Below are 14,871 nucleotides of genomic sequence, written 5' to 3'. Positions count from 1 at the left end.
TTTGGTCCATCGAGTCTGCACTGGCTCTTGGAAAGAACACCCTACCCAAGCCGACACCTCCACTCTATCCCTATAACCCAGTAACTCCACCCGACACAAAGGGCAATTTTGGACACTAAGGGCAATTTAGCATAGCCAATCCACCTAACCTGAGCATCTTTGGACTGTGGGAGGAAACCGGAGCACCCGGAGGAAACCCACGCACACATGGGGAGAATGTGCTGACTCCGCACAGACAGTGACCCAAGTTGGGAATCGAACCTGGGACCCTGGAGCTGTGAAGCAATTGTGGTAACTATTATGCTACCGTGCTGTCCTGTGGGGAGCTTTCCCACATAGACGCAGGGAGAAAATGCAAACTTCACACAGTCACCCAAGGCTGGAATTGAACTCTGGTACCTGGAGCACCACCGTGCCACCCGCAGATTTGTTACGCTTTTTTGTGCAGGACATACCTGGGCAATTTTTACACATTGCCAGGTAAATGTCAGTGTTGTAGCTGTACTGGAATAACTTTGCCAGGGACATGGCAAGTTCTGGAGCACAATATTATTGCTGGAGTATTATCAGGGACCATAGCCTTTGCAGTATCCCGTGCCTTCAGCTATTTCTTGATATCATGTATAGTGAATCAAAATAGCTAAAGATTAGCATTTATGATGTTGGGGACCTCAAGGGGAAGCTGAGATGAATTATCCACTCGGCACTTCTGGCTAAAGGTGGTTGCAAATGCTTCAGCCTTATCTATTGCACTTTTGTGCTTGGCCCCCCTATCATTGAGGATGGGGATATTTGTGGAGCCTCCTCTTCCTGTTAATTACTTTAATGTCCACTGCCATTCATGACTGAATGTGGCAGAACCGCAGAGTTTTGATCCGATCCGTTGGTTGTAGGATGCCTTGTCTCTGCTGGTTGACATGGAATTAATCCAGTGTTGTAGTTTCACAAGGCTGACACCTCATTTTCAGGTATTCCTGGTGGCGCTCCTGGCATGTCCTCCTGCACTCTTCATTGAACCAGAGCTGATCCTTTGGCTCGGTGGTAATGGTAGAGTGGGAGATATGTTGGGCTGTGAGGTTACAGATTGTGGTTCAACACAATTCTGCTGCTGCTGATGGTCCACAGCGCCTCATAGATGCCCAGTCATGAGTTGCTAAGTCTGTTGAAAATATATCCCATTTAGCACAGTGGTGCCACACAACGCAATGGAGGGTATCCTCCATCTGAAGACTGGACGTTGTCTCCAAAGGGACTTTACGGTGGTCACTCCTGATATGATCATGGGCAGATGTATCTGCAGCAGGCAGACTAGTGAGGGTGAGGTCAAATAGATGTTTCCCTCTTGCTGGTTCCCTCACCACCTGCTGTGTTGTATGTTGAATCTATCTATCTCCCTCTTAAAAATATTCAGTGTCCCTGCCTCCACTGCCTTCTGAGGCAGAGAGTTCAAAAGTCGCGCAGCCCTCCGAGAGGACAACATTTTCATCATTTCTGTCCTATAAGGACCATCCCTAATTTTAAAACAGCTACCTCTAGTTCTGGACACCTACAAGAGGAAATATCCTTTCAACATCTACCTTGTCAAAACTGTTCAGAATCTAATATAATTAACCCACCTTTCACTCTTCTAAGCTCGAATCAAAATAATCTAACCTCATAAGACAACCCACTCATTCCAGGTATCAATCTAGTAAACCTCCTCCAACGTATTTACATCCTTCCTTAAATAAGGAGACCAGGACTGCACACACTGAGCGGGATGTTTTGGCCATGCGGCCCAGCAAATGCAAATTCCCACCTGAGGTCAAAAGAAATAACATATTTTCCTATCTTTCTTTGTGTCATCTGCATGGTCCCCGTCCCACCCATGGTGATCTTGCAGCGGGCATGACTGAAAAATCCAGCCTTGTATTCAGAGTCTCACCAGTACCCATGCAACTGAAGCATAATATCCTTACTTTGATGTTAAATTCCTCCAGTTATAAAAGATATCATTCATCAGCCTTCTTGATTACTATCTGTACCTGCAAACTAACTTTTAGTGACTCATGCACGAGAACACCTAGATCCCTCAGCAACTCAGCATTCTGTAGTCATTCTCCATTTAAGCAATACTCAGCTTTTTATTCTTCCAGCCAAAGTGAACAACTTCAAATTTTCCCACATTATACTCCATCTGCCAGATTTTTGCCCACTCATTCAACCTATCTATATCCAGCTGCAAACTCTGTGTTTTTTTAATAACATATTTTCCTATCAATCTTTGTGTCATCTGCAATAGATACCATGCCGTCATTTCCCTCATCTAAATCATTGGTATAAAGTATAAAAGGTTGAGGCTCCAGCAAAGACCCCTGCGGAACATCCTGCCAATCAGCCAAAGACCCATTTATGCATACTCCCTGTTTTCGTCCAGCCAGCCAATCTTCAACCCAGGCTAATATGTCACCCACTACACCATGAGATTTCATTTTCCATAATAACCTTTGATGTAGCATCTTATTAAATGTTTTCTGGAAATTCAGGCACAGTATGTCTACACTCTACAGGCTCCATTTTAACCACAGCACATGTTATTCCTTCAAAGAAATCTAGTAAATTGGTTCAACATGATTTTCCTTTCATAAACGCAAACTGACTCTTCTCAATTACCTTGGGCCCGACAGCCGTGACCGGCTTTTCAAAATGCCGGCTGCAACTGGCTTTCAAGAATGCCGACTGTTCCGCATATGCGTGCCCCCTCGGCTGGATGTAGCAGTGCACAGGCCCGGAGCCCAGCGGGGCAGACCGCCTCCTCCAGACATCAGCACGCTGTCCGAGGAGGAGATTTTGTTCTAAATCGATGGAATCTTCCCGCCAGAAGCGGCGACAGAGAGCAGGTCATGCACCCCGCACTGACTCCATGTGCTCTGGGCGCAAAATCACTGAAGAGAGATTCCTCTATTTTGTAACTGCCACCGAGGAAGCAACAGGAATGAAGCATTTAAAATGGATCATTTTGTAATAAAGAAGAGACACAAACAGGCCATGATCTCACAACTAAATATGTTGAAGAGAGCCGCTCAGGAGAATCCACAGCAGGACAAAGCAGTGGTGGTGTGAACTGCTCAGCTACAGCAGGACAGAGCAGTGCTGGGGGCAGCAGGGTAGCATGGTGGTTAGCATAAATGCTTCACAGCTCCAGGGTCCCAGGTTCGATTCCCGGCTGGGTCACTGTCTGTGTGGAGTCTGCACGTCCTCCCCCTGTGTACGTGGGTTTCCTCCAGTCCAAAGATGTGCGGGTTAGGTGGATTGGCCATGCTAAATTGCCCGTAGTGTCCTAATAAAAATGTAAGGTTAAGGGGGTGGGGGGTTGTTGGGTTACGGGTATAGGGTGGATATGTGGGTTTGAGTAGGGTGATCATGGCTCGGCACAACATTGAGGGCCGAAGGGCCTGTTCTGTGCTGTACTGTTCTATGTTCTATGGTGTGATCTCGAGGGCCTCTGGCGAACAACCCATGAAGCAGAAGCTGAAATCAGGAACAAAGCAGTATAAAGATGATTTCTTGAGGTATGGCTTTATAAATTGTGCCAATGCAAATCAAGATGCAAAGCCCATGTGTGTTATATGCAGTGAAGTACTGGCAAATGAAAGTTTAAAACCCTCAAAACTTCAGAGGCATTTGAAGACTGAGCACGGTGAGTTCAAGGTCAAACCTCTTGATTTTGTTCAACGGATTATCATAGAATTTACAGTACAGAAGGAGGCCATTCAGCCCATCAAGTCTGGACCGGCTCCTAGAAAGAGCACCCGACCCATGGTCAACACCTCTACCCTATCCCCATAACCCAGTAACCCCACCCAATACTAAGGGCAATTTTGGACACTAAGGACAATTTATCATGGCTAATCCACCTAACCTGCACATCTTTGGACTGTGAGAGGAAACCGGAGCACCCAGAGGAAACCCTGCACACACGGGGAGGACGGGCAGACTCCGCACAGACAGTGACCCAAGCCGGAATCGAACCTGGGACCCTGGAGCTGTGACGCAATTGCGCTATCCACAATGCTACCGTGCTGACCCTGTAGTGAGAACTTAAATCGTCAGCTGAAGTCCTGAGCAGAAATATAACATTAGATGACAAAACAAGTGAGATCATGAGGACCAAGCAGGCTCACTTGTCTATTAAAGGTAAGCAAAATGGTGGATCGTGAAGGTCGGCCGGCGTGGGTTGTGAAGGTCGACCGGTGTGGGCCGCGAAGATCAGCTGGTGTGGGTCGCGAAGGTCAGTCGGCTTGGGTTGCAAAGGTAGACCAGTATGGTTCGCGAAGATTAGCTGGCGTGGATCGCAAAGGTCAGTCAGCATGGGTCCCGAAGGTCGGCGCAAAGGTCAGTCAGCATGGGTTCTGAAGGTCGGCTGGGTGGTGAAAACACTGTTTTAAGTGACCAGTCTTCTAGTACGACATTACTTAAAAAAATAGAAAATTCTGTCATTATCTTTTTCAAAGAACGTTTCCCATTTCTAGAGTTTGCTCTATTATTGCAGTAGTTCACAGTTACTGAGCCTTACTTAAATTACTTTTTTAAAGTTTGCTCGATCATTGCTCGGTCCTTTGACTCTGCTTTTGATTGGGATTTGTAATGGATGTCCACATGCTATGGTGGAATTATCAGACAGAGATATGGCATGTTAGGCCCAACACAAACAGATCAACCATGATCTTATTGAATAGGGGTAGCATGCTAGTGGGGCCAAATGCCCCACTTCTGCTCCTATTCTGTATGTTTATATGTTTGTATGCGAGCTACACAGCGGCATTCTCCCCTACCCGGCGTGACGGAGGGTCCCGGAGTAGGGGAGTGGCGCCAACAACTCAGGGGAATTCTCCCCACCTTTGGGAGCCAGCCCCGCGCTGGAGCGGTTGCCACCAGAAGACCGGCGCAAAAAACCGGCGCCCCCGGCAGCGGGGCTGGCCGAAAGGCTTTCGCCGGTCCGCGCATGCGCCGGCAGTGACGTCAGCGGCAGCTGGCCGCTGACGTCACTGCCGGCGCATGCGCGATGTGGGGTTCTCTTCCGCTTCCACCATGGCGGAGGCCGTGGCGGCCGCGGAAGAAAATAGAGCAGCCAGGGCACTGGCCCGGACTCTGAGGGGGGCCCTGATCGTGGGCCAGGCCACCGTGGGGGCACCCCCCGGGGTTCGAATGCCCCCCGCCCCCCCAGGACCCCGGGGGCCTGCTCGCACCGCTGAGCCCGCCGTTCCAGAGGTGGTTTAAACCTCGGTGGCGGGAGAGGCCACTCAGCGGCGGGACTTTGGCCCATCCGAATCGCCGCAGGGGCCTCTCCGATCGGAGTGGCGAGATTCCTGCCCCTGCCACTTCCCGGGTGGCGGAGAATCTCTGCCACGGCGGGGGCGGGATTTTAGGCGCCCCCAGGCGATTCTCCGACCCTGCTGGGGATCGGAGAATTTCGCCCTTGAGTCCACTCTGCTCCAGCCTCCATTACTGTTATAGAAAATTTCTGGTGATTTCAAACTGCTTCTTTGAAGTCAAGTATAGTGGGCGCAATTCTCTCCCCCACGTCGAGTGGGAGAATCGCTGAGGCACCGGGCGAGTCCCGCCACGCCGCCCCGGCACCCGCATGCGATTCTCCCACCCCCCCAAACCAGCGTGGCGAGATTTATGGCTGGCCGCTCGGAGAATCGCCGCTCGCCGTTTGTAACGAGCAAGTGGTGATTCTCCAGCCCGGATGGGCTGAGTGGCCTGCCCAATACGACGGGTTCCACACCTGGTTGCCGGCGGGAACAGCGCGGGAACGCTGGGGGTGGCCGGCCTGTGGTGGGGGGGGGGGGCTCAAAAGGGGTCTGGCCCGCGATCGGTGCCCACCGATCGGCGGGCTGGCCTCTCTGAAGGACGACCTCCATTCCTCCGCCGCCCCGTAAAATCAATCCGACATTTCTTGCGGGGCACTCGCGAGGAGGACAGCAACCGCGCATGCGCGGGTGACATCATTTACGCGGCTCCAGCTGCGTAATTTACGCGGCACCGCTTTTACGTGGCGCGTAAATGACACGGTGCCGCACCTAGCCCCCCGGGGGTGGGAGAATAGGGGGCGAGGGGCGGCCTCTGACGCTGGAGTGAAACACTCAGGTTTTCACTCCGGTGTCGGGATGTAGTCTCCCGATGGGAGAATCTCGCCCAGTGTCTTTATTTCCAACCGGAATGCAATTTTCTTCAATTTTTATTTTCAAATATTTCAGGGTCCTTCCCCTGCGGCTGCCATGTTGTATGTTGCTGTCTAAGGAAGAGGCTCACAGGCATTAGAGTCTGAACAGTAACTATTTATTATAGAACATAACCATGTGCATATCTACAAGACAGTACCCTTCTTCACTTTTGTCTCTTCAGAACTGCCTCTATTGAGACTTCTACCAGACATGTGACCCGTTTACATCAGCATGTGGGTCGTACTGTTTCTCCAGCCCCACATTAACCCTTTCAGTACTCAGCACCTTAATATACATGCTGCACATGCAGTCTGGCAGCCATGCCCATTAGGACACAGCCAGCCCAGTCAGTAGCGGTGCTGCAGAGCCACTCTTGGTGATGGTCATTGAGGTGCATTCTGTGGGTTCTTGCCATCTTCAGTGCTTTTTCCAGTTGGTGTTCAACATGGCGAAGTGTTGATTTATCAGCTAAGGGTGGATCTTCCACCATCCACCCGAATAGATAGACAGGGGGCGGGATTCTTCGTTGCCTGATGCCGATATCGTAATTGCTGATCGGCTGGAGAATTCATTCCGATGCCCTAATCAGGGGCAGTACCAGTTTGCCACCGGTTTTCGAGTCTCCGTCCCCTTCAACATGGCATCATTGCGTTGCGCGGCGTACACCATTGTAACACCGTTGGCGCGTCATCGTCAGGCCGTCCTGTGATGCTTGGCACCCGATGAGCCGAGTTCCTGAGCGCGCAGGTGACGTGTGGTCTGAGCGGTCGGGAACCCAGCATGGCGGCTGCGGACTGTGTCCTGTACTTATACACTTGGCTGGGGTCTGTGCCGCTGGCCGGGAGGCCTTCCACGAGGGGTGGAGGGATTGGTGGAGGGTGACCAGGGGTTGGCCTGTGGAGGCGCGGATGGCGGGTCGGGTCCGCGCACGGCCGGCGCCATGTTGTACGGCGCGACTGCTGCAGGTTGTCGTTTTGCGCATGCGCGGCCCGGGACTTAGCCATTCTCCAGCCATTTGCAGCATGGGAGCTTAGAGTTTTACCTGGCACTTGTGCTCGCCCCTCAGTCCCGGAAACGGTGAGAATTCAGCCCCGATTTTGGCGCCGTAAAACGTCCGCAAATTCTCTATTTCAGCCGGCACTTAGCCGCTGAAACAGAGAATCCAGCCAGGAGCTTTAGTTTTAACATCTACTTTCCCTAGGACTCCACCTCCAATAGTGATCAAGTCTTGGACTGAAATTTGAGCCTGAAACTGTTCAGAGACAAGACTGAGGCAAGTTGACAATATTTAAAAAACAGCATCAGAATCTTGCCAAATAATCAAAGAAAATATTCAAAGTCTTTAGTTGTACTAATAATAGAGCAAACTCTAGGAACAGGAAACCTCCTTTCAAAAAGATAATGACAGAATTTTCTGTTTTTTAAGAATTCTTTCATGGGATGTGAATGTCTCTGGCAAAGCCAGCATTTATTGCCCGTCCCTAATTGCCCTTGAACTGAGTGGCTTGCTTGGTAACTTCAGAGGGCATTTGAGAGTCAACCACATTGTTGTGGGTCTGGAGTAATATGTCAGCAGATTTTATTCCCTTAACAGACATTAGTGAACCAGATACATTTTTACCACAGTCAACACATGGTCATTGTTAGACTTTTAATTCCATATTTTTATTGAATTCAAATTTCATTGTCTGCCATGAAGGGATTTGAATCCGGCTCCCCAGAGCATTGCGTTGGGTCCAGGGATTACTAGTCCAGTGACAATGCCACTATACCACTGCCACATCACAGTTCTGAAGACTAAGTCCAGTGGTGGGTGGAAAAGGAGACGAGATTCCCGTTGGGCAGCAGAGCGGTGACGCAATCTTCCACTTTTCGGTTAATCAATTACGCATCAACGAGGAGCTTGGCACATTTTGTCGCAGGATGGGCAAGACGTCACCCGGACCGCCATTACTTCTTGTGATCAAAGGTCCTGGCACCATATTTAAAGGACATTCAGACAGCTATTCATTCATTGCCAGCGACAAGTTCTGCATTACTCCTTCAGAGTCGCTTCAGCCTCATGCTGGAGAATCTGGAAGTTGTGAGCAACCACATCCCAGAATGTATGAGGGTGCACCCAGCATTGCCTTTCGCTCATCTTTGGACAAGAGATGGCGATACACCCATGGCTGGGCCAATGTTCACTCTTGCTGTGGTCCATGTTCAGCAGCCTCTTAACGTCCTAAAGATCTCACTGCCTCCTGCTGCTCAGATCCTTGCTACTCATAGCCCTGTACCGTCTGCCGACAGGCCCTCCATCTCTTCATTTAGATGAGAAATATTACCAGGGTAGGGTTGCGTGCAACCTCAACACCTCAGTGGATGCGTGAACAGATTGAAGTGATACATTTTGTGAGCATGTCCTTTACAGGGTTCTCGCCATCAAAAAGCCAGCAGGCCGATGCTAATCCCTTCACCTGGCCTCCATCGAGAAATGGCATCTCCACCCCAGCTCTTCCAGGTAAAGGGCATCCTGGAGGACGAGAGGCATTGTTCTTTGATCAGCTCTTTGATGACAGCCAAGTGAGGACACTTTTCCACCCCCCTCCAAATTTGTTAGAAAGACCATCGCTTTGGCAGCAGAGAAAGACTAAAAACATAATCTCTTGTCAGCCATGACCATTCACCCTGTAGGATAGATGTTTGGAATCACGAGTTTACTGCCCTCCACCAGCTGTGCTCCTTCAAGGCATCAACCTCTCTCCCTTCCTTCACCTCGGCCTCCAACAGCAACCAATGGAAAATGGTACAGAATGAAAGGCAGTTCCACTCCTTGCTGGGATCTCAATGTTATGAGACGTATGAGTCAGGAACAAACTTGCTGTACTGCAGCCTTCACCATGGAGTGGAGAACACAAGGGAGCATCTTTCACATCCAGTTTGGTGTTCCTTTAGTTGGCTATTTGTGCCGATCTTGAACTCCACACACACAAAAAGACCCTCCTCCCACTTCGAGGATTCACATGTTCAGAGCAACTGTGTTGTCAAGGACAGCCATGCGAAAATATTGTGCATAACTTTTCAGACACGCTCCACCACCTTCTCCCCTCCCCTTGCCAACCCCCCCAATCACCATAAATCTATCCAATATCACAATTCCTCTCCCCTGACACCCTCGACCCTCCCCCTGTTACCGTGGACCCTATCACCATCCATCTCAATGTACCTTTCCTTCCCTTAGAGCCATTCCATGCCTACCCTAACTCTGACTCCTCCTGTTAACTGAGCCACCCGTCCTTTTCTCTTCCGTGACCCTCCCTTTGAGACCTTCAGCTGCCAAACTCTCACCCTGGGCAGCCTCTCTAGTGCATCCCACTCCCACCTCTGACTGTATATCGTGAGTTCTCAGCCCAGGACTCCACCATCGACAACAATGACTCCACTGCCTAAGACATTCCCCGGACACCCTCCTACCTTCCCTGGACTCCCTGCACTTCGCCAGATACCCTTCCCAACTTCCCCTATAAAACTACCTCCCCTGTCCAGCCTCAGAGCCTCCTGTGATACAGGCACCTGAAATCTCACAGCAACGCTCTTAATGGTAGACAAAAGCACCGGTTACGTACGCAGATGTCATTGATGAAGTGAGGCTTGCTTGGTGCATACCACTTACGCGCAGTCACAAAACAGATCATTTTAATTATTCACTTGTGGGACACTCAATTTAGAGGGGAATTTAATTCCCATGAGTTGACCTTTTAATGAGTATTCATGAGATGCAAATGAATACAAATATAGTTCCTGACATAGATCAGTGGGAATCTGGACCTGCCTTTAATCTGACATCAAAGTTGGGAGAACAAAAGTCCAAACTATTTTCACACTGTCCGAAAACTGACTTTTTCCATCATGCCAAATTTAGGGCTGCCACCCGTCGCGATTCCCACTGCTGGTGGGAGCAGTAAATTATTCCCAATGGTTTTCCATAAGCTAATTGAGTTGCCATATTGATCCATACAGTTTTTAACTCACTTCTATAAAGTAATTTTCTCTCTATTCAGGCGATATATAAAATGGGTTTGGCCGCTTCGCTCACCGAAGTTGACCCACAAACTGCGGAAGAATGTACCAACAGAATCTTCATTCGACTGGACAAAGACAGAGATGGTGAGTGAAACAGGTGTATACAAAGTTGTCCCATTGTTTCTCCAAGAACCGTGGAATTATATAGCAAAGAAGGCTAATCTTCCCTTCTTGACAGGCCTAGCTCTTTGAAAGAGATATCCAATTAGTGTAAATATACCAGTCTCTTCCCCTATCCTGGACTTTAATCTTGTTTTACCACTAAGTGTGTAAATTAACATTGTGACCCATCACACCTACTTTCCACACTTTGCTAATGATGAATTAGCCACACTCCAAATAGATTGGAGACTTATTTGGATCATTCAGGGGAGAGTCACAGGTTGAAGAAAGCTTTCTATAACCAGTGCTTTATTCACACTAATTTCTGAAAGCAGTTCCGAAAGCAAGATTCAGTCCAGTTTTTGTAACGTCCACATTCAATTATTCTGATGCTCTCCTAATTGGCCTCTTACCTTCAACCCTCTTTACACTTCAACTCATCAAGAAATCTCTGCTCCACATATCCTAATGATGGAAGAACAGCAATATATGCCCAAGTCAGGCTGGTGTAGGTGAGTTAAAGGGGGAGAACTTGGAGTGATAACTCAGTCTGAGCTCTCTGCAAGAGCAATGTAGCTGGTCTCACCGCCCCCCCCCCCCACCCCCCCCACCCCCCCCCCCCCCCACCCCCCTCCCCCCCCCCTCCCCGCCGCCTATAGCCCTGCATTTCTTGTCCTTCCAGTGATTACTCAGTTCCCTTTTGAAAGTCACAATTGGAACGGACTCCTTCACCATGGTGTTCCCATCCATCTGCTCCCTTGTCCTTCTGGGTGGTGGAGGTTGCAGGTGGGAGATTCTGTTGAAGGAGTCTTGGTGCAGTGCATCTTATAGGTGGTACTCACTGCTGTCACTGTGTGTCGCTGGTAGAAGGAGTGAATGTTGAAGATGGTGGATAGGGTAACAATCGAACAGGCTGCCTTGTTCTGGATGGTGTCGAGCTCCATGAGTGTTTTTGGAGCTGCAGTCATCCAGGCAAGTGGAGCAAGGTAACCGCAACATAAATCAATAGGGCCGTCAGAGAGCCATCAGGACTGGGATTGCGATGTGTGGATTTTAATTTATCTTTTATCGTTTCAGCTGTTATCAGCCAGCAGGAGTTCATCGAGGGAGCTTTGGGTGATCAGTGGATCCGTGCGATGCTGGAATGTGATCCCAGTACAGTTGATGTTCCAATATCCCCTTAGCTGTATCATTCTTCACCTTCACTTGAGTCAGTGAGGCATGGATTCAACCCCCGCTCCAGAGATTTTGGCACATCATCTAGACTAACACTTCAATGTAATACTGAAGAAGTGCTGCATGTTTGGAAGTGCTGCCGTTTGTTGTAAAATCTGTCTGCCCTCTCAGTTGAACATAAATATCCCATTGTACTATTCTGAAGAAGAGCAGTGTACTGGCTGATATTTACCCCGTGACCAAGAACACCAGTGCAGAATATCTGGTCACTACCACATTGCTGTTTGGGGGAGCTTGCTGTGCACAAATTCACTGCCAGTTTTCCTATGGCAGTGACCAGTCTTCTGAAATATTGTGTTGGCTGTAAACTGCTGTGTTACACCCTGAGGAGGTAAACAGCACGATAGAAATGGTAGTTCGCCTTCTTTCTTTCTTTTTAATGAATTGTAGGAGCAATGAATTGGAATATTTCCTCCTCAATTCCTACTGTTTTTCCCTGGTGTAGAGTTATACACTTTCTTTAATTAGAACATCCTTGCAGACCAGCGGCAGTTCAGGAGCAGAACCTTATATGGGGAGGAGATGCAGCCTCATTGCTTTTGTTTCTTACTCTGCTGGTGTATGTGGTTAGATTACTTGATCTGGCTGAAGCTTTCTGAAGCACATTTGGAGCAGGTCAAATTTTAAAACTTGTTGATCTTTCCCAACTGTGTGTACACAAACCATTTGATTCTCTGCCTCACACACTGAGACCCTGTCTCCTGATTTGTAACTGAATGGTAGTGAGCTGTATTTGGAGAATACAGTGTGGAGCCATGTGCATCAGAGAGTTTGACTTCGCCTGATGAAGGAGCAGCGCTTCGAAAGCTTCTGATTTTAAATAAACCTGTTGGACTGTTGTGTTGTGAAACTTCTTACATCGGAGAGTTAACAGAGAATCAGGGGTTGATGTTAACGCAACAAAATTGTGGCATTCTTTGGGGGCTGATTTGAATGCTGTTGCCAAAAATGTATCGATACGCAGCTTGCATTCATATAGCACCTTCATTGAGCGAAAATGTCCCAAGGTGTTTCACCGGAGCATGATTACAGAATATATTGGTCTCATTAGGAGGTATTAGAACAGGTGACCAAAAGCTTGGTTAAAGAGGCAGGTTTTAAGGGTCGAATTTGAGTGGGGAACTTGAAGGACTGAGTATCAGTTCTGGAGAAAATATACCGTGACTAAAAATCGCTATACAATCACAGCACAGAAGGGGAGCCTATTCAGCCCATCAGGGCAGAATTCAGGGCAGCTATTCAGGGCAGCAGGGTAGCATGGTGGTTAGCATACATGCTTCACAGCTCCAGGGTCCCAGGTTCGATTCCCGGCTGGGTCACTGTCTGTGTGGAGTCTGCACATCCTCCCACCGTGTGTGTGGGTTTCCTCCAGGTGCTCTGGTTTCCTCCCACAGTCCAAAGATGTGCGGGTTAGGTGGATTGGCCATGCTAAATTGCCCGTAGTGTCCTAAAAAAAAGTAAGGTTAAGGGGGGGGTTGTTGGGTTACGGGTATAGGGTGGATGCGTGGGTTTGAGTAGGGTGATCATGGCTCGGCACAACATTGAGGGCCGAAGGGCCTGTTCTGTGCTGTACTGTTCTATTATTCTATTCTATGTCAGCACCACTCCACATGGGCAATTGACCTCGTGCCATTCTCCTTCCTCCTCCCTGTAACCTGGCACATTTCTCCTTTTCAAATAACAGCCTAATTCCCTCTTGAATACCTCAATTGAATCTACCTCCACCGCTCTCTCAGACAGTGCATTCCAGACCATAACCACTCACTGACTGAAGTTTTTCTTCCTCATCTCATTTTCAGGTCTTTTGCAAAATTATCTTAAATCTGTGCCCTCCCTTTCTCGATTCTTTCATTAGCGAGAACAGTGTCTCCCGATCTACTCTGCCCAGACCCTTCAAGGTTTTGAATACTTCAATCAAATCTTCTCTCAGCCTTCTCTTCCCCAAGGAAAACAATCCCAAGTTCTCCTATCAGTGTACCTAACTCATCCCTGGAAATGTAACTCCACTGGTCAAGAAAGGATCGAGGGAGAGAGGAAACAGAACAATGCACCGTTTTGACTTTTTTTTTATTCATTCAAGGGATGTGGGCTTTGCTGGCTAGGCCAGCATTTATTGCCAATTGCCCATCCCTAATTACCGAATCACAGAATCGTTACAGTGCAGAAGGAGGCCATTTGGCCCATCAGGTTAGCACTGGCTCAAAGAGCATTCTACCTAGTCCCACTCCACTGCCTTATCTCCGTAACCTTTCACATTCATTCTTTTCAGACAGCCCTTTTGAATACCTTGATTGAATTGCTTCCACCAGCTTCTCAGGAGATCTGTTCCAGAGTCCAACGACTGTCTGGAAGAAAAGGTTTTTCTCACATCACTTCCCCTCCTTTTGCCCATTACTTTGAATCCGTCTTGATGCCCTCTTGAGTAGAAGCGTTTCTCACTATTTACATCCGTCAGGATCTTAAACGCCTCTATCAAGTCTCCGCTTAGCCATCTTTCTCCAAGGAAAGCAGTCCCAACATCTCCAATCTATGATCATAGCTACACTTGTTTAATCCCTAGAATTATTCTTGTGAATCTCCCCTGCGCTCTCTCCAATGCCTTCACATCCTTCCTTTTTAAAAATAAATTTAGAGTACCAAATTCATTTTATTTTTCAATTAAGGGACAATTCAGCGTGGCCAATCCACCTAACCTGCTCAAGTTTGGGTTGTGGGGGGCAAAACCCACACAAACATGGGGAGAATGTGCAAACTCCACACGGACAGTGTTCCAGAGCTGGGGTTGAACCTGGGACCTGGGCGGCGAGAGACAGCAGTGCTAACCACTGCGCCACCCATGCTACCCTTCACATCCTTCCTCAAGTATGGTGCCCAGAACTGGATGCAGTATTCAAGATGAGGCCTAACTATTGTCTCAGACAAGTTCAACATGACATAATTACCCTTGTACTCAATGCCCCTATTAATAAAGCCTATGATACTTTCTGCAAAATTCTCCATTTGGGAGACGAAGGGATGAATTCTCCGTCATTGGGATTCTCCGTTTTGCTGGCTTCCCCACAATCGGAAACTCCATTGACTAAGGAGCGAAACGGAGAATCCTGACGGCGTGCCACACCAGAAACCCGCCCTAAGTTCTGCAGCCGGAGCGGAACTGCACGTGATTTACGTTCTGTATCCCTCGCCAGACAAATTTATGGATGGTGAGGAATGTGAGGGATTCTCTTTCGTCATTGTGAGCAGGTGGCCCAGTAGCGAA

General features: G+C 48.6%; 1 protein-coding gene across 1 annotated transcript in view; it reads left to right on the top strand.

Annotated features, from left to right (window-relative positions):
• Positions 1-12,451, top strand: part of si:ch211-245j22.3 (uncharacterized protein LOC563798 homolog) — a 34,486-nt gene extending 22,035 nt beyond the window's left edge. The window contains exons 4-5 of the mRNA XM_038779923.1: positions 10,253-10,358; positions 11,454-12,451. Of these exons, the coding sequence (XP_038635851.1) occupies positions 10,253-10,358; positions 11,454-11,560 (213 nt within the window). The 3' untranslated portion in view covers positions 11,561-12,451. The remainder of the gene's footprint in view (positions 1-10,252; positions 10,359-11,453) is intronic.
• The last annotated feature ends 2,420 nt before the right edge of the window (positions 12,452-14,871 follow it).

The sequence above is a fragment of the Scyliorhinus canicula genome, chromosome 20, assembly GCF_902713615.1.
Source record: "Scyliorhinus canicula chromosome 20, sScyCan1.1, whole genome shotgun sequence".
Classification (NCBI taxonomy): Eukaryota; Metazoa; Chordata; class Chondrichthyes; order Carcharhiniformes; family Scyliorhinidae; genus Scyliorhinus; species Scyliorhinus canicula.
The sequence above is the reverse complement of the archived record's forward strand: the minus strand, read 5'-3'. Positions and strand labels throughout refer to the sequence as shown.